The sequence below is a fragment of the Onychomys torridus genome, chromosome 8 (genome assembly GCF_903995425.1).
Source record: "Onychomys torridus chromosome 8, mOncTor1.1, whole genome shotgun sequence".
NCBI lineage: Eukaryota > Metazoa > Chordata > Mammalia > Rodentia > Cricetidae > Onychomys > Onychomys torridus.
The window spans coordinates 24,620,927-24,648,032 of NC_050450.1; the positions used below are offsets into that span (position 1 = coordinate 24,620,927).

The window sequence follows — 27,106 nt, forward strand, 5'->3', positions numbered from 1 at the left end:
GGATGATCTGGGAATTGAACCCGGTTCCTCTGGAACATCAGTGTTCTTAACTGATGAGCTACCTCCTGCCTTAGAATCAATTCTGTTAGAGACAAAGAAACCCATTTTGCATAGACAGTTGTGAAAAGTCCTTGACTGTAAAATTCCTTTACTGCCTTTGTGTCCACATGATTGTTTAAAAAGCAAATAGTACTAATGGCCCCTTTGGTAAGAAGTCCCCAAACCCAAGGATCACATCCTTTGGACGGGCTTTATTCCCAGGATGTCGAACCCCTTGGCCATGACAGCTGCCGTTGCTTCACACAGGAGCATTCGCCACATGTTCACCTTCAACACTTTCCCTGGAAGAGAAAAAAGACATCAACTTGTTTATCAGCTTGAGAGTCATTAAAGGACTGGTTATTTTTCCTGAAAAGTGAGCAGCCCAACTTCACCTTCAATACAAAGACAGCTTGCTTTCCTAAGGCCTCATGTGAAGTAATAACACCCATCCCATGGACCGATGCTGTCCTCAGGCTTGCCCTGTAAACAGACAGCCACCAACGATAGCGGGTGTTTCCAACACCAACACCAACACCACTTTTCTGCTTTGATTGGCCACATTTCAAACTGTTACATATGCCACAGCTTGCTGTGAAATTTCTTAGTTTCTATGCAAATGTCCTGGTGGCACCTCTTCCCCAAGATGGACAGTGGATGAGACACTTACCCGTCTGTCGATCTTTCTCCACACAGTAGCAGCTATCATAAAACTCTGTGAAAGTAGTTGCCAGCTCGTATATATAATCGCAGAGAGTGTGGAGAAATAAGTCATCTAAAATCTTGTGTAAAATCTCAGGGAATCGTAAAATGCACCGGCCGAGTTTCCACTCCTTCTCATGGTCCAAGACAATCTTGGTTTCCCGAGCAGCTTTCTGAAGCATCTCTTCATCAATACTGGCCAGACGTGCAATAGACCTGAAATAGCAGGTAACTATTGGTCAGGCACAGGCTCTTTTCACACATGTAATCTAGCATGTAATCTAATATGACTAGTGTAAGTTAGAAACATCAGCAATTAAAACAGACTCTTGGCCCCAGTGCGGGCGACCCGACCTGTGCACTTGAGGGACAGAGGAGGAGAACCTAGCCTTGGACACACATAATCAAGACCCTGGCTCAAAAACTGACAAGAGACTCTTAGCCTGCCTTACAGTAAAAGCCCCCATCACTCCATTCCAAACAAAGAGTGTCTGAATAGTCACCTGATTCTAGTGAAGGCATACAGCAAGTAGGCGGCCGTGTTTCCTCTGTCATCCAGCATCTTGTCGAAGGAGAAGATGTAGTCGTTCAGCCGGTTATGGGACAGGTCTGCGTATTTGATACAGCCATATGCAATGGATGTCTGAGCAGCTGCCAACTCCTCTTCAGTTAGGACCTTTGGGAAGACAAACACTTCAGAGCTTGCTCACTACTCTTGCCTCACAGGTAGGAGACTGAGTCTGAAGCTTGAACAGAGTTCCTATCTTTTTTAGTTTTTCAAGACAGGGTCTCTGTAGCTCTGGCCTGCCTGCCTGCCCCTGCCTCTGAGTGCTGGGATTAAAGGTGTGAGCCATTAGCACCCGGCTAAGAGATACTTTTTCAGTGACACTGCCACTGCTCATGCTCCTAGCAAGTGACCCATAATTCACTGGTTCACCCCCTGCAAAAGATCACTCATAATAATTCATACAACTCCATATATACATTCTGAACTTGCTCAATAGATAATTTTAGACTTAAAAAAAACCCTGAAAAATGAAAGTAGCAAACAATTTATCTGGAGTTCTGTTATTGGGGCAGGGGGTGGAGACAGCAGCACCCTGGCTTGGTGTGAGAGCCTAGAGTCCAACCCTTTTACTGGGAGCTGGCTGGCAAGAGAAACTTTTTAAAACCTAGCCAGTACAGGGCCTGCTATACCCAACAATTTAGATTTTAAAGCTTTAGTCACCTCAATTTTACAAACTGGTGAATTTGTTAAAGTATGTTTTTCTATCTTGTGACAATCTTTAAAATAACTGAATTAGGTAATATTTGATAACTGTTTAAACAAATTCTGTACAATTCAAGGTCTCAAATAATTAGGCTCACCTCAGAGTCATCTGACCCTGAACTCCTGATCCTGCTGCCTCCAGCAACTAAATGCTGAGACTGCAGGAATGTGTCATTTGTTACTGGGGATCACACCCAGGGCTTCACTCATGCTAGACAAGCAATCTATTGACAGAACCACAATCCCAAGAGTTTTCTGTAAACATTGTTTCTAAGGATGGAATAAAAACCAGGTTGAAAGGAGCTAGTGTGAGGAAGGATTTCCTGTGGTAGAAAGAAATTACCCAAAGGCAGAAAATAAGGCACTTTCTTTATGAGAAAGAGGGCCATTTGAACAAGCTACAAAGGATCTGAATGACTTGGGCAAGGCATAGGAAGGATATCTGCCCCATACCCCCCATTTTTGAGACAGGGTCTTGTTACTCCTGGTTGGCTGAAACTCTATATGCCAACCAGACTTGTTCTGAATTCTGCAGTCCTCTTGCCTCAGACAATCACAGGCAATGTGCCACCATAACTGACTTTAAAGGACTGAGCCTAAGAAAAATCTATGATCAAGGAAGTCAGGATAACTGAAAGGCTGGCAAATTTTATGTAAGACCAAAATATTAATACATTGGTGTTATAACAGAATCTTAATTCTGCTTAAAGCAAGGACCTTTTCTTCAAATACTGGTCTTTTTTTCGAGGCAGGGTTTCTCTGTGTAGCTTTGCGCCTTTCCTGGAACTCACTACGTAGACCAGGCTGGCCTTGAACTCAGAGATCCGCCTGGCTCTGCCTCCCGAGTGCTGGGATTAAAGGCTTGGTCTTTTTTAATTATAAAAATGTTTTCTATTTTGAGACGGGATCATCCTCTGTAGCTTAGGACAGCCTTGAAATCAAGGTCCTCTTGCCTCAGGCTCCTTAATGGTAGGGTTACAGGTACAGGCTGCCACGCCCAGCTTGAGATGTTTATGACCTCTGCTGCATAATCACAAGCTGGAATCCAGGTTACGCAAATGGCCCTCTTTCTCAAAGAAAGTGCCTTATTGTATGCCTTTATTTGGTTTTACTTAGGAACAGACTTCAAAGATTTAGAAAGCAAAATGTTTTAAAACTAAAATCTTCCAATTGCTTCTAACTCCGCCTAACAGATGACTATTACTTCTCAATGGTTGATCTGTGATCAGATTTTTTTCTTTTTCTTTTTTTTTTAACCTTTCTAGAGCTTTATTGGGAGAGGGGGAGGGAGGGAGGTGGAGAGAGAGAGAGAGAGACAGACAGACACAGAGACACAGCGTGGAGGGAAGAGAGCAGAAAGAGAAAAGGGCCTATGATCGGATTTTGATCAAGTATTTTAAGCCTTTTATATGGTAGCCTTCTTCATACGGACCTTCATCTCCTACAGGTAGGAGCCTAATGAAGTTGATACACTGAATAGGCTAAAATGTTCTGTTTTGCTTGAGACAGGATGGCCTGGAGCTCAGAGATCCATCTGCTTTTGCCCTCAAGTGCCGGGATTAAAGGCTTAGCTTGGCCAGGGTCTTACACGCCATATCCTTTAAGTAACATTTACATAAATATTGACATAAATATTCCTAAGAGTATCTTTAAGTTTTATAAAATAATAGAATATCCTTGTTCATTGCTGATTTCTATTACAGGCACCAAGACTACAGAGAAACCCTGTCTCGAAAAACCAAAAAAAACTCCAAAACCCAAACAAAACAAAAAAATCCCAAACCCATGGGAATGTAGTTCAACTGGCAAGCACAGGCCCCTGTGTTTTATCACTAGCACTGTATAAACTGGAGTGGTGGCACATGATTAAGCACCTAGGACCTAGAGGCTTGAGAATCGGGAGTTTGCACTAGTCTAGGTCACATAAAAGACTCAACAGTTTTTGTTATGGTCTTACTATGTAAATTAGACTAGCTTCAGATCTATCTGTGCTCTCCTGCCTCCTGAGCAAGTGCTGGGCACTACAGGCCTATGCTACCATGTACAGCACGGATACACTGCTAAAAATGGTAATACTACTACTGTCTACATATTGACCACGATCTGGTTTTCTTGAATAGGCTCTCCGTTCACACACACTGGGAAGGAGGATGGTCACCCTGAGTTCATAGGCAGCTTGGGCTACAGAGTAGGTTTCTGCTTCCGAAGACTATGCATGGAATGCCTGGCTTCATGAATCCTTGCTTTACAGTGGCATTAGCTACAAGTCTGGCTTTCCATCTTCAAGAATGACTACACAGTGGCTACTGTCCTTTTTCTGTTATACCACATGAACAATCAAGCTAGTATAACTCAAAATATAATTATTTTACAAATTGGTTTTTCTCAAGAAAAACCACTGCTGTGTATGATGGGTGATACCTGTAAACTTAAAAAAGTTCAAGGCCAGACTAGGTTACAGTGAGACCCTATTTCACCCCCCCCCCCACCAACTACACTATGGGTCTCACTAATGCCCAGATAGTTTTGAACTCTTACACCCATGTGCCTAATACTTCCACCTCCTGAGCATGGTTTTTGTTTGTTTTTGTTTTTCAAGACTGGGTTTCTCTGTGTTGCTTTGTGCCTTTGAGCATTGGTATTATAGGTGTATATATCACATCTGGCTTGGCTTACTGTTTAATCTATCTGTACATCCTAAACCCTTCTGTGTACCTCCAATCCAAAGTCTCAAGAATCAGTAAAAATAATAAAGGTCTAAGTTGTACAACATGACGAAGACCTAGAGACAAGTCTCATGTCAGCTTGTGGGCAACTCAAACCTTTCACACTGGGAGAAAACTGATTCTCACTACAAACCCACATGAGCCTCTACATTGTAAGAGTCAGGCCAGGGCCTACTCCTGGGGCACTCCCACAATGCACCTTTGGTACCTTAATTTCAATGCAGTTATGGGATGCAGAATGCTGACACCACTGTAGAAATGTGTCCTGCCTACTAAGATCAGCTGTGCCGGAGACGCTCTGGGGCAGACACTGCTGCCTCACAGAACTCACTAGAGAGCTGCTTGGAGTCGGCTCCGCAGCAACACCTTCACACCAACACTCAAGAGCCCTGCACCTCCTTGGTGCAGAACCACGAACAGAACTCACCTTCTACAGGGGCCTAACAGTTACCTACAGGTCAGAACCTAATTATCTGAAACCAAGGAAAACACTGACTTACATCTAACAGCTACAAAACCACACCTAGGAATGATTACATGAAGAAGTAAAAGGGTGGCTGTGTCAGCATAGCCAGAGAAAGTAGCAGATTAAGAGTTCAGGGTCAGCCTCAGATATACAAATGCAGATGATAGAAGTGCTTGCCTACTATGCCACAAAAACTATGACACATGGATAAATAAATTTGAAAGACACTGCGTGTTAAAAATTATGACAATTGGGGCTGGGGAAATGGCTCAGTGGTTAGGAGCACTGGCTGCTCTTCCAGAGGACCCCAGTTCAATTCCCAGTACCCACATGACAGCCTATAGCTGTCTGTGACTCCAGTTTCAGGGGATCTGACACCCTCATACCAGCGCACATAAAATAAAAAAGTTAGCTGGGCGGTGGTGGTGCACGCCTGTAATCTCAGCACTCAGGAGGCAGAGGCAGGTGGATCTCTCTGAGTTCCAGGCCAGCCTGGTCTACAGATCTAGTCCAGGAAAGGTGCAAAGCTACACAGAGAAACCCTGTCTCAAAAAACCAAAATAAATAAATAAATAAAATAAAAAGTTAAATAAATTATTTTAAAAAATTATGACAATCAATATATATTATTAAAGGTCCATTGTAGCCAGAGTAGCATGCACCTGTAAAGCCAGTACTTGGGAAACAGGCTGAACATGAGTTTAGAGTCAATCTTGGCTACAAAGGGAGACCCTGCTGCAAAACCTCAACAAATCCATACTACTCAAAACAGTCTATGAAAGCAGGAAGAAGTAAAGGAGAGAGGGTCTGAAAAATGGAGTACTGGACATTACTTTATACTGAATTTTTTTTTTTTTTTTTTTTTTACCATAACAGTGTGAGATGTTTAACTTAAACAATTCATACATAGCATGAAAACATAACATGGAAGCTAGGCATGGTGGCACACACCTACCACCCAGCAATTGGGAGGTGGGGGCAAGAACATCAAGAGTGGAAGGCAAGACCCTACCTCGCAACAACAAAAGTCACATAAAGCACAATTTCTACATGTTTATATATATGTTAAGGTTTAGAGCCACATTATGCAGGGGACGTCAAACAGAATGCTGGTGTATGTGCGGCACAGTCTTGTCCCACCTTGTCTCTCTCCTTCTCCTTTAACTTGTCCATGGACCGCTTCAGTCCTTCTCCCAGCAGGTCCACAAGACGCACCGTTTCACCCGAGCGCGTTTTAAACTTCTTCCTAGAAGACATTAAAAAAAAAAAAAAAATCCCATTAAAAAATTCTGAATTAGACTCTTCAATGAAGGTTTGAGGGATCTAGCCACATATGGCAATATGTGCCAAGGGAGCAGCCATATTCCAGTTGGCTACCAGGGATGAACACCAAAGAAACAGTGCTTTCCAGTGTCTCGACTCAAAGCATCCTGTGTTTAGTTTGTTTTTTAAGCCCCTAAGAGTTCCCTAAGGAACTCTATCCTTACTACACTTTAATAGTTAAATGAAGAAAATCCAAGATGCTGTTTAAATGTTTTGCCCTTTCAGAAAAATCACTAAAACAAAAAACCCACCCCACTTGCTCCACACAATAAAATACTACCTGACACAAAGAAAGCCCCACATTAGAAAGAGGCACTTGGTGCCTTTGAGTTGGTAAATACTGAATACAAACACCCATTCTATTTACCCTTTGTCCCAAAGCCCGAACAGAACAGAGGGAAATGATGGGGAAACAGAAGAAAGTGAAAGTATGGAATCATTAACTTAGATTGGATAAGCTTCATCTTTTGTACAAAAATGAGTGAATCTTAAATTCAACTGCAATCTCAATGACTCACACTTTTTCAAGTTTAGTTATAAAGGTAAATTCACCGGGTTGGGGATTTAGCTCAGTGGTAGAGTGCTTGCCGAGCAAGCGCAAGGCCCTGGGTTCAATCCCCACTTCAAAAAAAAAAAGTAAATTCACCACTAGCTTTGACTACACTGCCAAGCATCCTGTGTGAAGCGGGCAGTCTAGATGGGGACTGTGATGACAGTCTAGTTAGTTTCTTTCAACATCATACACTTGTCCTTAGGAGGCTACAGCCGGGGTTGGGGATTGAGCTCGGTGGTAGAGCGCTTGCCTAGTAAGCACAAGACCCTGGGTTTGGTCCTCAGCTGGGGGGTGGGGTGAGGAGGGGTGGGGAGGGGAGGGGGGAGAGAAGAGGCTGCATCCCCTGAGGGGGCTACACCACGGGAGAAGTGCCTTAGCTGAGTTCACACTACTTTCCCAGTGCTACTGTAGGAGTAACATGAAGCCTTGTCTGAAGCTGGATCAGGGTCATCATCAACAGCTTCTGCCTTGCCCACTTACTTGTCTTCTCCTAGCACCACACCAAATCCAACATGGGTCACTTGAGTTACTTTAGGGTCATACCAACCAATCATTTGAGCAGCAGCAAAAATAGTCTGGAAATGTACAGCCTGAGAAGAGCAGAAACAGAACAGAGCTTGTTAGTTTTCTCTACTGATTAAAAAGACAACTCTGTTAGGCAATCATTATTATAAAGTTCTTCTATTCCCCAGATGTGATCACCAAGAGCAAGACTGAATGACACTTTCTCCACTCAGGTCTTAAAAGAGGCCAGGCACTCAATACATGGCTGTCATCTCAGCGCTCAATCAGGAGTTCAAGGTCCTACTCAGCTATGTAGCCAGTGTTGAGACCACGTCTCATAAGACAAACCAAAACTGTCTGAAGAGCAATGGAGGGACACAGCACTTGCCTACTATAGGCCAAACACAGGCTCTGCTCCTCACCAGAGCAAAACCAGGAGTGACTAAGGACAACTTCACAAAAACTTTTTCTAGTAAATCTTTGTTTTCATCCAGAAAAGTGGGATTTTCAAGTTTGAGGTCAAATGGGCTACCTGGGACCTTATCCCACAACAAAAGTCAAATGGCTTTTGTATTTCCACGAAGTACAATGTCTATGTGTCTATATGTTAAAATTAATTTAAATGAAAGCAGAGCCACGAGGCCACATGTGCAAAGGGAAACTTCCAACTTTTTGTAATAACCCAAACCAGGATATCACACAGAGAGGAACAATCACGTTTTTTTCCTCTCTGTAGCCCTGGCTGTCCTCGAATTTGGAGATCCATCTGCCTCTGCTTCCCCAGGTTAGGATAATCTATACATTCAGAAAGTAGCTAAAAAGCTGGATCCAATCATGTTCTTTCTCCAAAGATAGCAACAGTGTTCTAAATTGTTAAGTTTCAATCTTTAAGTGCCAAATGCAATCAGGCCCTAGACAAATCCAACTTACTTGTCCATTGTCCACCACATAGATAATCTTATTTGCTTTTTCCTCAAATAGTCTCTGTTTGATAGCAGCCAGGTCAGATGTATCATAAGTAAAGCCCCCATCAGATTTCACTATGGTTAATGGTATGGAACACCCAGGAACGAACACAATTTTTCTGCCATCATCCACTTGTACAAATCCTAGCAATAAAAGAAAAAAACCAACCACATTAAAAACCTTCATTAACAAAGCTAAAAGAGCCCTCCTGGACCCAGAATCCTAGTTTATTCTAGGACCATATAAACACTTGGCCATTCTATGAACATTTGTTTTTTAAAAATTAAGCTTATATATTTTTGTGTGTGAGAGGGTGTGGTGCATGTGCTACAGTGTGAATGTGGATGTGCGAGGACACCTTTTGAGAACCGGTACTTTATTCCTACCATGTGGGTCTCAAGGACTGAATTCAGGACATCAGGCTTGGCAGCAAGTCCCTCTACCTGCAGAGCCTTCTCACCAGCCCTCTGAGTATTTTAAAAGATTATTCCGGGTTGGGGATTTAGCTCAGTGGTAGAGTGCTTGCCTAGCAAGTGCAAGGCCCTGGGTTCAGTCCTTAGCTCTGAAGAAACAAAAAGATTATTCCACATGATCAACGGCCAAGACTGATTTCAGGACATGGTCAAATACAGTGCTCTGCACTCTCACACATCTGGTCAAACTCTGATCCAACACACAGCAGACAAAATATGAACATATGTGCTTTCTTTGCTCTCTGGGCAGAACCATACATAAGTTTCCTTTGGAAGGAAAACAGGGCCTCTGAATGTACTCAGACAGCAAGATTTAGTATTTGGAATAAAAAGCAGGAAGAAATAAAACTGTGTTCAGGTGCTTATAATAAAGAGCAAAGTTCTCAGACCCAAGAAGAGATAGGGAGGAACATTCTAACAGCTCTATTTGATTTTTGTGTCAGCCATAATATTAAATCCCAAATTTAATGGTTATAGTTGCTACAGTCACTATACAGTTTATGCTACCATACTATCTTACAGTTTAGGAAACACTCATAGGTAGTAGTTAAAACTACAGCCTGTGAAAGAAGACTGTGAATCTCAGGTTCACTGCTTATGGACCCTTACTTCTCCTCTGCTGACCAGGGCTGACTAGGGGTATGCATTTGACAGCATACGTAAGACCCTGAGTTCAATCTTCAGCTCCACAACGCCAACAAACCCCCATGGATATTGCTTTATCATCTAGACTCCATTTCTACATTCAAGAACCAGGCTCCAGGGCTGAAGGATGCCTCAGTGGTTGAGAACATTTGCTGTGATGTAGAGATCCACAGCTAAGCACTGGGCTGAGCTCTGGAAGTCCAGTTAAAGAGGGAGAAGGGATTATATAAGCAAGCTAATGGGAGTATGTGAAAATCATGATGGAGAAACCCAGAGAGAGCCAACCCGAAAAGCTCACGAGCACTCATGGATATTAGACAGCTAGGGAGCCTGCATGGGACCAACGTAGGCCCTCTACATGTGACAGTTGTGTAGCTTGGTCTGTTGGTGGGTCCCCTAGCAGTAGGATCAGGATCTGTCCCTGGTGCATGAGCTGGCTTTTTGGAACCTTCTCCCTATGGTGAGATGCTTCGCTCAGCCTTGATGCAGGGAGGAGCTTGGTCCTGCCTCTACTTGGTATGCCATTCTTTACTGACTCCCATGGGAGGCCTTACCTTTCTTTTCTGAGGAATGGATAGAGGGGAGGGGAAGAAAGGAAGTAGGGGGAGGGAACAGGAGGAGAGGAGGGAGGGGAAACTGTGGTTGGCATGTAAAATAAATAGAAAAAGATTTAATAAAAAAAAATACTTGCTCCTCTTACAGAAGACTGACCTGGGTTAGGTTCCCAACAGTCACGTGACAGACAACTCACTACTGACTGTGACTCCAGTTCCAGGGAATCTGATGCCCTCTTCTGGCCTCTAAGAGCATGCACATGGTGCATTTTCTCTCACTCACACATGCAGGCAAACACTTATACACACATAAAGATATACACATTTTTTTTGTAGCCCCGGATGTCCTGGAACTCAGAGATCTGCCTGCCTCCCAAGTGATGGGATTAAAGGCATGCACCACTATGCCCAACAAGATACATAAATCTTTACAAGTCACAAAACCCTAAAATTATTGGGCAAATTTTTGCACAAAATCCCAGTTAAAAAATAGAGAGGGAATGATAGCATACTACCAAAGCTAGTCATTAACATCTATTGAAACTACAGGGCAAAGTGTGATAGAGAAATTTATAGTTGAATCAGGCTGAATCAGTCTCAGTACCTAAACCCACTAACAAATCATAATCTCACAAAAAGACAACCAGACATTGCTTGTCTTATTGAAGATCAAAGCAAACCAGACTGAATGAATCCTCTTTAAAAGATACAGGAAGATGCCAGGTGCCTATGCCTTGAATCCCAGTACTTGAGAGGCAGAGGGAAGAAGATCTGAGTTTAAGGCCAGCCTGATCTACTGAGCAAGTTCCAGGACAGCCAGAATGGATACAAAGAAACCCTGTCTGAAAAAAGCAAAAACAACAGACAGAACCAGGTACTGTGGTTCATGCATTTAGGAAGCTGAGGCAAGAGAATCCTAAGTTTGAGGCCAGCCTGGGGTAGGAAGTGAGCCTGTTATACCAATAGGATGAATTCTATAAGCCTTCTTTCTTTAACAATAAAAGAAAAATATCCAGGCATGGTAGAGTAATGCCTGTAATTCCCTTCGGAGGCAAAAAGGGGACTATTTGAGTCCAGCATGGTCTATACAGCAAGTTCTAGGCTAGCCAGGGTTCCCTTTTTGTTGTTCTGTTTTGTTTTTTGAGACAGGGTTTCTCTGTGTAGCTTTGCCCCTTTCCTGGATCTCATTCTGTACATCAGGCTGGCCTTGATCTCACAGAGATCTGCCTGCCTCCCCTCCCAAGTGCTGGGTTTAAAGGCGTGCGCTGCCACTGCCCTAGACTAGCCAGTGTTCCTTCCTTATAGTGCAAGAAAAAAGGTACACATGAAAAGGAGGGCTGGGCTGGAGAGATGGCTCAGAGATTAAGAGCAGTGATTGATCTTCCAGAGGTCCTGGGTTCAATTCCCAGCACCCACATGGCGGCTCACAACCATCTGTAATGAGATCTGGCACCCTCTTCTGTATACATAATAAATAAATCTTTAAAAAAAATAAATAAAAGAGGGCTATTTTGTATTAAAAGACAACAAATAAATATTGAGATTCCAGAAAGAAAACAAACAAACCAAAACAACCCTATGACTAAAAACCTATGAAGTCTGACATAGTTCAAACACACATTGGAGGACTGTGAGTTCCAAGCCAGCTTGTGGATTCACAGAGACCCTATATTCAAATGAACAAATGATGGAATTAAAATAAATCCCACTGGGAAATCTGGATTGTCTATTGAATGGCATTTAGACCTTATCACTGGAGCTGACAGCATAGCAGCAGAGGGCTTGCCTAGCATGCACAAGGAACAAGTCCTTGGGTTCAAACTGGGGGCGGGACATTATTACCAAAGGCAGGAGACAATTTCTGAGAGTTCAAGGTCACTGTGGTCTACATATTTAATTCCAAGTCAGCCAGTGCTACACAGCAAGACCATGCCTATTACACACACACAAAAAGAAACTGAGGGATTATTTCCTTGGTGAAATAACAGGAGTAATCACAAAGCATATGTTCCTTCAGGGACAGAGTGGTAGATGAAATCATGTAAAGGTGTATGGATAGAATAAGGTATACTCTATAATATTTGTAACTGTTGAAGTTCTGTGATGAGTTTATGGTCTTTTCAGTAACTATAAATTTCATTCTACTGTTTGCTAGTTTCAGTAATAATAAAATGAGTTTAAGAATGTAATACTGGGGCTGGAGAATTAGCTCAGCAGTTAGGAGCACTTGTTCTTGCAAAGGACCCAGGTTCAATCCCCAGTACCCACAATGGCTAGCAACCAGCTGTAACTCCTGTTCTACAATTTAAAAGAATGTAATGCTCACCTTTATCTTCAAATTCCTTTACAATATCCTTCATCCTATCTTGATAGAAGGATTCTCCTCTCTCTATTAAAGTGATGTCCAATGCATCGTAGATTTTATTAAACTCTAGAAAATACCAAATATAGTAAACAAATACACATTTAAACAAAAGGGGAAAAACACAACATTTAGAAAACTTGTTATCTATAACACAAAAAGAAATTCATTACATTGGATATGTACAATACAGAACAATACATATGCTATCATTGGGGAAGAGAATATGACATCATACCTAAGAACACACTGGGCCTTAGGATATAGCTCCGTGGCATAGTACATGCTTAGCCAGTGTGAGACCCTGGGTTTAATATGCAGCAGCCCCTCACCTACCTCCCAAAAGATCACTATTTTTTTGGCCTACCTATAATAGAAAAAGAGTGGGTGGGAAGAAGAACAGGAATACTGTTCAATGTTTTATATGTATTTAGCACTTAAAGGTATTTTTGTCAAATTTCTTTTCATAATAAACATACATAACTTGAAAAAAAAAAAGAAAAAAGAAAAAAGAAAAACATCCTTCTAGCCAGGCAGTAGTGGCGCATGCCTTTAGTCCCAGCACTCGGGAGGCAGAGCCAGGCGGATCTCTGAGTTCGAGGCCAGCCTGGTCTACAGAGCAAGGGACAGGCACCAAAACTACAGGGGAGAAACCCTGTCTCGGGGAAAAAAAAAAAAAAAAGAGAAAGAAAAAGAAAGAAAGAAAAACATCCTTTTAAAACTCTCCAATGTGGGTTACAGGAGGGTGCAGCATTTATGTGGTCCTGCTTCAATCTTCGGCACGAATAAAGTAGGCAGGCATTCCATGAAGGACTGACACTGGATTTTGATCCTTGGAACCCAAGTAAAAACCTGGATGTGCAGGCTGAGAGATGGCTCAGCAACTAAGAGCACCTAAGTTCAGTTCCCAACAGCCTTTCAGTAGAGTCACAATGACCTGTAACCCCAGTTCCAAGGGATCCAACATCTTCCTCTGGTCACTACAGACACCAACACTAATGTGCACAAACACATAGATGATTTAAAATCAATCATATGCTGGGAATGGTGGCACATGCTTTTAATCCCAGCACTCTGGAGCCAGAGGAAGATGATCTCTTGTTTGAGGCCAGTCTGGTCTACACAGTAAATTCTTGGATGTAGTGGTGTGTATCTGTAATCCCAGTGTGTGTGTGTGTGTGTGTGTGTGTGTGTGTGTGTGTGTGTGTGTGTGTGTGTTTTGAGACAGGGTTTCTCTGTGTAACTGCCCTGGTTGTCCTGGGATGTAGATCAAAGTGCTAGGATTAAAGGCATGCACCACCGCCGCCTGGCTCACTATGATGAGATGGGGTAATTGTGGCCAGGACAGCCTGGAGTACAGCATGAGGCAGGCAGACAGAAATAGAGATCCTGCCCCAGTAAGGTACAAGGAGAAGACTCCCCAGAGTTGCCCCTGCCTGCTTATCTCCATGTGGGCTGTGTGCAAAAGCACACACCCTAATTCACACAATCAATTCAGTAAAAGTATATGGGAGGTTTGAAGAAACAGGCAAACAAACACCCCAGTTACAAAAACCTAGACTCAATTCTGAGTCAAAACTCAAGCTAGCTAATGGCTCCTAGAGACTCACCTTCCCGGGAGACGTCACAGATGAGATTCCAGGCCTTTATGAAATCTGGGTCCTTACTCTGCAGTGAAACGACACACTGATAGGCTCGCTTCTTAAATTCCTCCTCGGTATCAAACCTCTTCTTAGATTCCTGTTTTTAAAAGATTTGTAAGATCCAATCTTGTAGTTTTCAAGTTTTTACTAGAAAGTAACAAAACTCAAGTGTCTGCTTTTCATCCAGTAGTCTAACTCTTGGTTCATTTTGAAAACGTAAGACTGTGCATCCAAAGTTGCTTTCTGGGAAAGAGCCACAGAAAACTTACAGGAGATGAGTAAAAACTGCAGTATACCAATTCAGTAGAACTGTGATCAAAGTCACCATACAATTAAAACAGGGCTCAGGTCTAGACCCACTATTACACACACCTGAGGTTAACTTTGAACTCTAGATCCTCCTGCCTCTGCTCCCCAGTGCTGAGATTACAGGCATTTGCCCCCACACCCAGGTATATGATTGTCTTTTAAAAACTGCTCTGGCAAAATGGCACAGTAGGTCAAAGTACCCACAGGGTGAACTGACGCGTGCAGAGTGCTTGGACCTCCACACATAGGCCTTGTTGCACAACCGACCCTAACATACAAGCATAATATTTTAAAAATCAAACACCACCACCCACCACTTGGTATTTTAGCCAGGCGTGGTGGCTCATGTGTAAACCAAGCTCTTGAGAGGCTGAGACAGGAAAACTGCTATTGAGTTCTAGAGTGGCCAAGGAGACAGTGAGTTCCCTGTTAGCCCAGGCTAAACAGAGACCCCATTTCAGAAGATCCCACACAAAAACAATACAAAACTCAAACTGTTCTTACCTGCTTACATTACAATGGATAGCAGGTAATGTGGTAGAATTCATTTTTAAAAACAGTCACTTTATTTTATGTGCATTGGTATGAGGGTGTCAGATCCCCTGGAACTGGAGTTACAGACAAGTTGTTGAGATGCATGTGGGTGCTAGGGATTGAATCCTGGTCTTCTGGAAGAGAAGCCAGTGCTCTTAACCGCTGAGGCATCTCGCCAGCCAATCAATTTTTTTTGTTTTTGCTTTTCGAGACAGGGTTTCTCTGTAGCCCAGGCTGGCCTCGAACTCAGAGATCCTCCTGCCTCTGCCTCCTGAGTGCTGGGATTAAAGGTGTTCGCCACCACCTCCAGCTCAATTTTTAACATATATCAATAAACAACGCAAAGACATGTAAAGAGGTGGAGGACGGCTATTTCTATGACTACACACAAAAGTCAACGAACACCAGGGTGGCTGTTTCCAAGTACACAAAACAAATCAGTGAATCAGCTTTTGTTCTCTTTCAGTGCATTTCAGCATTACCAAGGTAGCCACTGTATGTGGAAAACTATGATTGGTAAGCATTTTTCTTTTCTCTTAAAGATTTTATTTGAAGTTATGTATATGTATGCTCCTATGTGTGGGTTGTGCACCTGAGCGCAGTGCCCGTGGAAGCCAGGAGGCATCAGATCCCTATAGCTGGAGTTAGAGAAGCAATACTGATCCACCTGTTATGGGTGCTGGGAAGCACCATCTCCCCAATTTTCACGTTATTCTTTCCAGTACACAGTGACTTCAACTATGGTTTTGAACTTCCTTTGGAAAAAGGGTAGCAGAAATATAATTATACAACAATCTTGCCAAACCTTATAAAAGGCCTGAAGATCCCCAATAGGAGGTGAAACTGTCAGATAATCTGGAAATTGATCTTGCAAGTGAGCGATGAGCATGCCAAACTGGGTCCCCCAATCTCCTACATGGTTTAACCTAATAACAATCAGAGAACAAGAATTTAAAAAAAGCTGTAGAGATTCAATGAAAAGTACCTTCCATTAGAAGCCATTAACATCTAAGTGTCAACACGCCACTCTAACCACAGCTGCATCCTCAGTGGGACTGCCAACTGCCAAGGTGAAGTCTGGACACTTTCATTCAACTCTGTGTAACTAGAAACAGCTGACTAGGGTGAGAACTTAAGATTTACCAAGTGAATACATTTCTAATTAATGGGCTCTAAACTGCATATTATGTGGCTAACTAGGAACATTATAGCTGAGCCAATATTAGTCATTGCCATTAAGCCTGAAGACCAGATTTCCATCTCTGGAAGGAGACACCCAACTCCCCTGAGTTGTTCTCTGACCTTTATCAGCCTCATTCACCCCCAAAAACATGTAAGATGAGAAGGAATTACTGAAGGATTACAATCAATTACTGTAGGGAATAAATGGCTCCAAAACGCCAATGGGTAACAGCTTCCATCTCTGCCTTTAGACTGCTCAACCCCATGTTTTCTTTACTTACCTAGCTTCTTCACTACCACCAGAACAAGCTTTCAGATCATATGACTCCACTAATTAAAATAAAATCCCAGTTTCATATCATGGCCTACAAAGCCCAACACATACACTCTTGATTAGGCCTTTCTGACTACTAGAAGGTAAGTTCTTGTTATATCTGAGGCACTCAAGAAGTATCTGTGAGGGCTGGAGAGATGGCTCAGCAGTTAAGAGCACCCACTGCTCTTGCAGAGGACCTGGGCTTGATTCCCAGTATGGCAGTTCACAACTGCCTTTTTTACAGTTCTAGGTAAATATGTCCTCTTCTGGCCTCTATGGAACTGCATGCACGTGGCACACATAAAAATAAATCAATGAATGAATGAATGAATAGGTAAATCTTTTGTTGTTTTCAAACAGGAAGTCTACAAAATGGATAAAGTTCAGATGTGGGGTAGGGACCAGGATATATGTTTATAAGATGAAGACTGATTTTATTTATGTGTATGATATTGAGTCTGTGCACATACAGGCAGCATCTGTGGAGGCTGGAAAAGAACACTGGATCCCCTGGAGCAAGAGTTACAGGAAGCAGTGAGCCACGCGATGTGGGCGTTAGGAACTGAGCCTTGGTCCTCAGCAAGAGCAGTAGGTGCTTTAACACCTGAGCCATGTCCCCAGCCCCCAGGACATATTTTCAAAAGATTACTGGGTAAGTGTCTACAAAACAGAACCCAGCTTTTGAGCCCGGGTGTTGAAGATACATTTTTAATAGACACCTTTAATTTCCAAGCAAAAGCAAGAGAACACACCTTAGCACATCGTATCCTGCAAATTCAAAGAGTCGGCACATACTTTCTCCTATGATAGTTGACCTGAGGTGGCCAACATGCATCTCTTTAGCTATGTTGGGAGAGGAAAAGTCAACTATAACCTAAAACAGAAAAAGAGTTTTAAAAGGGGGCATAAATATTATCATGCTATCATATAAAAATAAGTCTTAAATATTAGTCTACATTCTAATTCATGCATTAGGTTTTCTTGTGGCTCTTAATTGCATATTAATTGATAAAGAATCAAATTAATTTATACAAATTACTATTCAAAAATACTATTCAGCATAAGTACCAGTTATAAATCTGAAATGCCCTATGGAATGAGATTAAAAAAGTATAAAATACACCAGAAATCTACTTCCCAATTACACTCATGATCTCAATATAAAGTGAAGGTCACCCCCAATAGTGGCATTTACCATGCAAGCCTAAAATACTCAAGTATTAGCACACATACCTTTTTATTCTCTCCAAGAGTGGGTAGTTGGACTCCATTTACTAGGAGATTGGTCAACTGTTCTGACACAAAGTCCTTTCTCAAGTGGACATTAATGAAACCTGAGAGTAATAAAAAATGATCGGTCTCCAGTTCACTTGAGCTGGCTCCAGAAAGTGTGAGGGAGCTGAGATGAAACTCCTCAGGATTCTAATAGCGATCCAGACAACTACTCAAGCCCTTCTGAAAACACCTGCATCAGCATCTATTTCAAATTGCCACCCCCCACCCCCAAGCTGCTGTGTATTACTCCAGCCCATCCACTTTCACAAATGGTTGGCCCATCTCAGGAAACAGAAGGCCCTTCCTTCTAATGCAGGCTTAGTTAACCACATTACCTAGCCCTTTTGCTGATGAAAACCTGATCAGTGGAAGGCAAAGTAAGCCATCCGAGGACAGGTCACCAAAATGGTAGCTCTTAATAATGCAGGTTATTTTATTTTTAACACTTAGATCATGACATATTAAATGTCTGGGCTGCCCTGTACATATCATGCCACCTCCTGAGTAGATGGGATCACAGGCATGTGCCACCATGCAAGGCAACTCTTTTTTTTTTTTTTTTTTTTTTAAATTTTGGTGGCCACATTAGGATATGGCTCAAAGACCTTGTTATACATGTCAGGAAAGCACTTTACCACTGAGTTACAGCCCTAGATCCAGCACTGAAGTTTTAAACCTTTTTAAGTCTCAAAAAGCACTCATCATCAATGCAGTATAAGAAAGCTAGCACATATCATACCAGGACCGGCAATCTCAACTTTGTCAATGTATTCATTGTTCGGCAGGTGTTTGGTAATGTTTTCTGCAATTTCTCTAGGATTAACCTTCTGTTCCTTTGCTTTGAGCATCTACAACACAATGTGAAACAATTCATTAGCACCAGGTAGCAAGTTCCTAGGGAATGTGTCACTGACAAAGCATGAGCTATACATTTGTACAACACTCATCAAGAAGCAGATGCAAAGCTCAACTACCAGTGAATAGATAAACCAGTGCCAAGAGGAACCAAAACATGCTCAAACCACACATCCATACTTCATGCACACTCCCTCAATACACAACAAAACCTACAGCTACAAAGCCACATTCTTAATTCCAAGTCATGAAACTGTCTACTATTCATAAGCAGCACACTTGGGTGGTTGTGACTCCCTGGGTTGGAAGCCCAGAATAAAAAACAAAAACCAAAAATCCAAAAAAAAAAAAAAAAAAAAACAAAAAACCAAAACCAAACAGACAAACCAAAAAATGCCGGGCGGTGGTGGGGCAAAACCAGGCAGATCTGAGTTCAAGGCCAGCCCTTCCTGATCAACAGAAAAAGTGAAGGAAACAAATACAGGTCACATGGAGTCAGATAATGCAGCTACTGCAAACAAGGAACTCCTCAGCTTAGAAAGGAACCCTGGCTGTCTGGGCGGCACATGCCAGAAATCCCAGTACCTGAGGGCTGAGGCAAGAGACCTGGTTTCAAAGTGACCACCTCTCAAGAAACCAAAAATAGCCGGGTGGTGGTGGTGCTCACCTTTAATCCCAGTACTCGGGAGGCGGAGCCAGGCGGATTTCTGAGTTCGAGGCCAGCCTGGGTTACAGAGTGAGATCCAGGACAGGCACCAAAGCTACACAGAGAAACCCTGTCTCAGAAAAAAAAAAAAGAAACCAAAATAGAAAGGAAAAACAGACTACAAAGTCTGCTTCAAAAACATCCTAGTTGTAACAAGTAATTGATGGGTGATCTTCAGGTACCTTAAAAAAAAAAAGACAGGGCCATTGTGCTATCCAGGCTGCCTTTTATTTGTGGCAATTCTCCTGCCCCAGCCCCTGGAGTGCTGAGATCACAGGCATCGGTCACCATGCCCAGCAATAATTTGTTAACTTTTAATTTCACTTTCTAAATGCCATTAACCACACAAACCAATCCAGAACACAGCAAGTAGCAAACAAAACAATACAAATACTGCTCTCACTGAGCTACACCCTAGCCCCATGTAGAAAGTGTATCCTTTCTTGAAGATACAAGAGCGGTGGTGGCGGGTGGTGGCACACGCCTTTAACCCCAACACTTGGGAGGCAGAGCCAGGTGGATCTCTGTGAGTTCAAGGCCAGCCTGGTCTACAGAGTGAGATTCAGGACAGGCTCCAAAACTACACAGAGAAACCCTGTCTCGGAAAACCAAAAAAGAATTTACTGTTATTTATGTTCACAGGAGTGATGATATGTAAGAGAACCATCAAGCAGGGCCAGGCAAAACAAATGACACATCACCTGAGAGATACCCATGGCGCTGTTACACTGATAGTCTCCAAACTTGGGCTGCTGACTCGGAGTGACGACCAGAGGAGGGCTGTCCAGGTCTGGGTATGCAGCCTTAATGGCACAGCCAAAGACATCCTGCAGGCGGCTATTGATGTTAATCATATTTTTGGTTGGTTGTCTTCTCTTTTCTGCCTGAAGACTCTGCAGGGAAAGAACAGCTGTGTCTTAATAAAGTAGTATAACAGCACACAAAACTCCAACTCTGCTGAGAAAAGCCAGGAGAGGAATGCTCAGACCCGCACAGGGTTCTAAGACATTCTTAGGAACCATCGAGGGCGTCCATTCTGTAGCTGCCTTCCCAGAACACAAACAGGAAGAAAAAGTGGTGACTGAAAAGAACACAAGTGAAGCCCAGCACCCAGGAGGCAGAGACAGGCAGATGTGTGAGTTCAAAGTAAAGCTGGTCTACACAGTGAGTTCCAGGACAGCCAGGGCTCTCCAGAGACTCCTGTAAGACAGAGAAACCCCTGGCTCACCTCCTCCTCCTTTCTCAACAGCTTTTACGTGGAGCAGTCTTTAAGACAGAGTATAATCACTCCTAACACCACTCATCACACCTTCACAAAGCCGTCTCCACCATCAGCCTGCTGATGCAGGAAAGTATTTCATCCGCAGTGCTATCCGGTGTGCCTGGCATCACGCCTGCCATAAGATGGTATCAAGAGATGCCAGAACAGACGCCAGAAGGTAAGAAGGAAGGTAAGAGGAAGACTAAGCTACTTATCAAGCACCAGGCCATCTAGGGCTAGACCTCATCTCAAAGAAGGGAAAAGAAAAGGATGTGACCTGTCTGTCAGCAGAGCACTGGTCTAGCAGAGGTCCTCTTGACAGGGGTGAGTAAACACGTGCTTTCTGTGGAGCACAATGAAAACACTTCCTCTACCACTGAGCCACCCACAGCCCAACTATATCACTAACTTAACAGTAATCAAAAAGAATCAAAGCCAGGCCCAGAAGCTCACCCCTAAAACCCCAGCAGTTAGGAGGTTGAGATAGGAGCAGACACCTTGAGCTCCACATTAATCACCTGTTTCAAAATGACAACAAACTGAAAGACGACCAGTTTAAACATGAATGCAACAGCAGCTAAATAAAACGGACGCAGTGTTCAATTCTGTACTAAGTGTTCTGTATGCATGCTTTTTTACTTTATCTATATAACAAAATTGAGCTGTCACCACCATCATTACCTTCACATGAGTCAGTGATTTTGTGGACAGGAACATAGAGATCAAGTCCCACCCTCCTCATCACTGCTACCAAATGATTTTCATACACAAACTATCTTCTTTTATTGGAGACAGGGTCACTTTGTAGCCCAGGCTGGCTTGAAACTCTCAACAAGTCTTTTTCCTTCAGTCTGCCAAGTTGTATTTTTTCTTTCTTTCTTCACCTCCCCCTCACCACAGCTTCTCTATGTAGCTATGGGTGTCCAGAACTCTTTATAGGCCAGGCGGTCCTTGAACTCAGAGATCTGTCTGTCCCTTACTCTACAGAGATAGGACTAAAGCCATTCTTTAATGAGCTGGGAGTTGGTATATTTGAACCAGCACTTGGGAGGCAGAGATGGGTGGATCTCTGTGAGCTCCAGCACAGCCAGGGCTAGGGCTATACAGAGAAATCTTGCTAACATGTTAGGTCAAATACTGAAAAGGGTAAGGAGCTCTCAAGGGGGCTCACAATAGCCTGAGATAAAGTGTAACTGGGTTCTGGACCTGCAATAGTCCAACCTCTTCCTCAAAGTTCTGATCAGCCAATTAGCCTCGCAGAAGGCTCAATATAAGGTGTGGTTCATTCTGGGAACATTTGTTCAACAGTATAATTCTGTCCATGTTTATGAAAAGATTGCTAAGATACAGAGGCAAAACAACTTTGTAAGAAATAAAGCCTGTTCTTTGGTTGAAATTTACCATACCAGAAAATTAAATATTAACTCAGGAAACAAGTTGGTTTAAGGTTTTTTTTTCCCTCCTCTTTGGTTTGTTGTAACAGAGTCTCCAGCTGCTGAAGCTGGCCTAGAAATCCTGATCCTTCAACTTCTACTTCCAAAGTGCTGGGGATACAGGCATCAGCTCCCAAACTAGATCGATTTTAAGTTTTTAGTTTATCAATTTCTTACTCATGCTTTTCACAATCTGAAGATTTTCTTTCTTGGGGTGTGTGTATGGGGGATGGTGGTCGTTTTTGAAACAGAGTTTCTCTGTGTAGCCCTGGCTGCCCTGGGATCTGTAGACCAGGCTGGCCTCTGCCTCAGAGTGCTGGAATTAAAGGCATGTGAAACCACTGCCCAGCTCAATCTAAAAATTTCTAACAGAAAGTGTCATTTATGCATAGTTTTAGGCCCCCAAAATCAGTAATGTTTTAACTTTTTTTGTAAACTGGAAAGATATTGGTATGTATCTTTTGTAATAAACTTGTACACATACACACAAAAATCCACTGTACTTGATTTCATCCAAATTAACATGTGCATACAATCAATGTAACTCTTTCACTTTCTCTTCCCCCACCCTCCTGCCTTGCTAGCAAGCGCTGGAATCACAGGCACCACACCCTGTTTATCCAGGACCTCAAATGTGCTAGGCCAGTGAGCTGGCCAGTCCTTTTCCAGTGGAGGCAGGATCTTGTTCTGTAGCCCAGGCTGGTCTTGAACTCACAGCAATACTCCTGCCCCTACTTTCAGGAGCTAGGGTCACAGAGGTGAGCCAGCACACCAGGTTCCTCATTTCCTAGCTGGCCATGGTGCCAGTCCTTGAATTCCAGCCTCGGGAGGCTAGAAGGAGGACAGCCATATGTTCGAGGGAATGGGCTATATACAGCACACTAGACAGCCAGGGCTAGAAGGCCAAGACTCTGACTCAAAACCAAAAGAAATACACATTTGGTACATACACCTTTACTGTATGTATTTTATAAGAATAAAAGCTCTTGAGGAAATTAAGATTAGAGGATTCTCTAATAGCAGCACTAACATGATAGCAATCTTAAAATCACCAGTGTGAAAAGCTTTCTGTGAATACCTAATTAACTAAGTAGCCAGACTCTGGAGGCAGAGGCAGGTGGATCTGTGTGAGACCAGCTTGGTCTACATAGGGAGCTCCAAAAAGGTCAGGGCTACATAGAGACCCTTATCTCAGGAAAAAAAAAAGGCAGTTTAATGAAAAGGACTAAAGGAAAACCAAGGCTGCAATGTTCATGTTCTTGCAGCCAGAACATCTGGTATGTGTGTGGCCCAAAAGAGGAAACAGGCAGGATCAATGGCTATTGTACACAATACTCTTTTTTAAGACAGGGTTTCTCCATGTAGCCCTGGCTGTCCTGAGACTCGCTCTGTAACTCCGATCTGCTTTCCTCGACCTCCAAAATGCGGGATTAGAGGCACCACCACCACAGTGCTGTACTCTCCTTAGTCTCTGCGTTCTCTTCCTTACTGCTTTCAGCAGCACATGAGCATTTAAAAACGCACGTCTGTAACCCCAGCACTGGGAGGCAGAGCAGGCGGATCTCTGTGAGTTCAAGGCCAGCCTGGACTATGGAGTGAGTTCCAGGAAAGGCACAAAGCTACACAGAGAAATCCTGCCTCAAAAAACAAACCAAACCAAACACACAAAAAAACAAAAAACATTAGAAATAGTACACACCTTTAGTCCAGCACTTGGGAGGCAGAGGCAGGAGATCTCAGTGAGTTTCGAGGCCAGCCAGGTCTACAGAGAGTTCCAGGGCAGCCAGGACTGTTACAGAAAAACCCTGTCTTGAAAAACCAACACACACACACACACACACACACACACACACACACACACACACACCAACCTGAATTAAAAAAAAAAAAAAAAAGCAAATATAACAGAGACTTTGTATAGATAAATGCAGAACAAACGATGTAACCAAAACCATGTTTCTTTAGTGAGGAGTCCATGAGAAAGGAATTCTGTGTTAGAAGATGTAAAGACAAAGTAATTTAAGCACAACAGATTCTAAATACGTAATAAACATTCAAGGGAATGGGTCAGGCAGCCTGAGATGAGTAATGGCTATGCAACCCAAGGAGTAACACACTCACTGGAGGACAATTATGAGAGTGAGGTAATACTCTGGGATGTCATTAGCAAACTTGAAAGGCAGGCCAAAAAACTCAAGGTAAGCCGATTTATTTTTTTCTCCAACACTGATAACCATTGCTGGACTACAGGGTCATTAAAATGGTGACATGGTAGCGCATGTCTGTGAACCCATCATTAGAGAGACAGAAGCAGAAAGACACTGCAGGATGGGGGTAAGCCTGGAAGCCAGCCTGGGCTTAGAGTGAGACACTAAGAAAGAAACCCAGGCTGGGAATTTAGCTCAGTGGTAGAGCGCTTGCCTAGCAAGTACAAGGCCCTGCGTTTGATCCTCAGCTCAAAAAAAAAAAAAAAAAAAAAAAAAGTTGCTGGGTGGTGGTGGCGCACTCGCCTGTAATCCCAGCACTCAGGAGGCAGAGACAGGAGGATCTGTGAGTTCGAGGCCAGCCTGGTTTACAAAGCCAGTTCCAGGACAGCCTCCAAAGCTACAGAAACCCTACAAACCCTGTCTTGAAAAACAAATAAAGAAACCCAAGAGATGCTATAAAATGCAACAAAACTGAAATAATCAACTTCATAGTATAGAAGTTATAGATGAGTGAGTTTATTTTAAAACATCCCCATTAGTTTGTTCCTATGTTTCAGTATAAAAGCTAAATAAATGAAATATCTCCTTGGTAATGATTCATCAAAAAAACATTTCTTTGAAAGCATGGGCATAAAAACCATTGAAGAAATATCAACTCCCAACATAGTCTTTAAACCTGCATGATGAACCACTTAGAGGCTTCTGAAAGGCTAGGACCACAATTTTTCCACTGTGTGCTGAATGAGTCTAAACTTGCCTTATGCAGGAAAACAGATTTTAAATATTAACTTCTCTTTTCGGTTTCTGTCGTGTATACTTTTAGAATCTTCAGTAACAAAAAAATGCATTAGAAGATACACAAGAGACAGTACTCACCCTCCGAAGAATATTCAGTCTATACTTCAACTTTAAATTTTCTTCTCGTAAATGGTCCAAACTCAGAGACTCTTCTAAGTAACCACAGTTCTTCAGCCGGTCGATCTCTGCAGTCAGAGACTTAATCTCCTTTTCCTATAAAGGGAAAGGAAGGCACTTTCCCAGTCCAGGTCAAAGACTTGCTTTCGAGATAAGGGCAAATTGTACCGGAGAATTACTTCCTCATTTCAGTTTTCCACAATATGTGGCACAGGTAAGAGTCTGGGCTTTCCTTTTGATACCACTGGTTTTACTAACACCAGCAATTATCCCTCATAAAAGGAAAGTGAGTCTACATGTGAGTGCTGAGAATAAAACCTGATAAAGTGTGCATAGTAGCACACAGATATGATCCTAGCACTTGAGAGGCTGAAGTAGGGGGGCTAAAAGTTTGGGGCCAGCCTAAGACAGATATATAGCAAGACCTTTTCTAAAACACAGAAGTTTCTCCCTCAGCTCAACAATGCACCCTGACTTGGTCAAAGTACAAGTTTCCAGCTTTACAAACTACCTATATTCCTAAATCTTATGACTTGAACTACAAAAAAACCAAACAAACAAAAACCAGAACAAGCTGGGCAGTGGTGGCGCATGCCTGGAATCCCAGCACTCGGGAGGCAGGGGCAGAAGGATCTCTGTGAGTTCGAGGCCAGCCTGGGCTACAGAGCTAGTCCAGGACAGGCTCCAAAGCTAGAGAAACCCTGTCTCGAAAAACCAAAACAAACAAACAAACAAAACCAAAATAATACCAATAACAAAAAACAAACCAGTGAAAGCTGGGGACCTAGCTCACCGGTGCTTGCCTAGCATAGGCATGGCTCTGGGTTAGATCCCCAGTGGGACAAAAGGAGACAACATGCATTGTCTGCCGTTTCTAGGTCTAAGTGAAGTTCCCATACATTTTCCCCCTATCTCCAGTATCCGATCTATAAACAGGGCTCTCAGCAGTAAAGCGCTTGTCCCTTTATCGTGTACCTAAGGACTGCTGATTTGCATAAAGCAGATGCTGTAACAAGACAGGTTTCCTATCACTCTTAGCTAGGACCGGAAAAAGAAACGAAGTTGGTCCCACTTTCGCTTTCTAAAGTTGTGACATTGTCCCAGACCGACGCGGGCGGCTTCTTGGGAAGTTTCTGGCTAGGTCCCGCAGCACCTATGCTCGGTCTGTCCCCCCACCCCCCCACACACCCCAGCTTTGGCCGCCAGCCCTGCACACGTGCGCGGGCGGCAGGGTGCGCCTCGCCGTCCACACGCTAGGCCCTGCGATACCCTCTCTTCTCAGTGTGACAGTCGCACGACCCAGCCAGTGACGGGCTTTTCCTCTCCTAGCCAAGAGAAAACGGCCGCCCGGGAAGCGTGGGCCTCGCAAGCACCGAGGTCCGGGGCTGGGGACGTCGCCGCGGCCTGTGGAAGCCGCTGTGGACCCGGCCCCGCTGCCGCCGGGTGCGAGCCCTGCGCCCCACCCACAGGACAAACCTGCTGCAGCAGCCTCGCAGAGCACTGAGCCACCAGCCCGTCCATCCTCCCGTCAGCGACTCACACGCCGAGCTGTCTGGGAGCGGAAGTGGCTAGTTATTGGCCGGAAACGGAAATTCCTACCCGGGCACATTACTAGTTACAGGTCGTTCACAGCTGCGCCCTTTGCTGCCCCCTGGCGGGATCCAGGAGGCACTGCGAAAGAGGCAGAGAGCTGTGTGCTTGCTGCCTCGCTAACTGATGGTGGGGCCAGGGAGGATAGATTTTATGAGCCTGTTCTCTAGCCTGTCAGGGTTCACAGAATTTACAGAATGAATCTCTTTCTCTTCCTCCCCTTCTCCCCCCACTTTCGGAATTTACTGGAATGACTTAACAGGCTGCAATCCAACAATGGCTGGTTGTGAATGGGAA

At 43.4% G+C, this 27,106-nt stretch overlaps 1 protein-coding gene across 1 annotated transcript; it reads right to left on the reverse strand.

The window, feature by feature from the left end:
• Positions 1-131: 131 nt before the first annotated feature.
• Rars1 (arginyl-tRNA synthetase 1) lies at positions 132-26,783 on the reverse strand. The gene is made up of 15 exons (XM_036197474.1): positions 26,696-26,783; positions 25,181-25,315; positions 20,105-20,296; positions 18,582-18,690; positions 17,801-17,901; positions 17,320-17,441; positions 15,875-15,995; positions 14,194-14,323; positions 12,548-12,652; positions 8,514-8,692; positions 7,560-7,669; positions 6,344-6,449; positions 1,245-1,417; positions 710-957; positions 132-341 (listed from the first exon to the last, which is right to left on the reverse strand). The coding sequence occupies exons 1-15, from the start codon at positions 26,738-26,740 to the stop codon at positions 232-234; spliced, it is 1,986 nt and encodes a 661-aa protein (XP_036053367.1). The 5' UTR covers positions 26,741-26,783; the 3' UTR covers positions 132-231.
• Between the last annotated feature and the right edge of the window lie 323 nt (positions 26,784-27,106).

Excerpts from the sequence above, each read along its gene's own strand:
- Rars1 (XM_036197474.1), bottom strand. The coding sequence starts at position 26,740 with ATGGACGGGCTGGTGGCTCAGTGCTCTGCGAGGCTGCTGCAGCAG. Across the intron at positions 17,442-17,800 it reads CTCTTGGAGAGAATAAAAAG|GTTATAGTTGACTTTTCCTC; the intron begins GTATGTGTGCTA and ends TTTCTGTTTTAG. Across the intron at positions 8,693-12,547 it reads AAAGGAATTTGAAGATAAAG|GATTTGTACAAGTGGATGAT; the intron begins GTGAGCATTACA and ends TTTTATTGCTAG.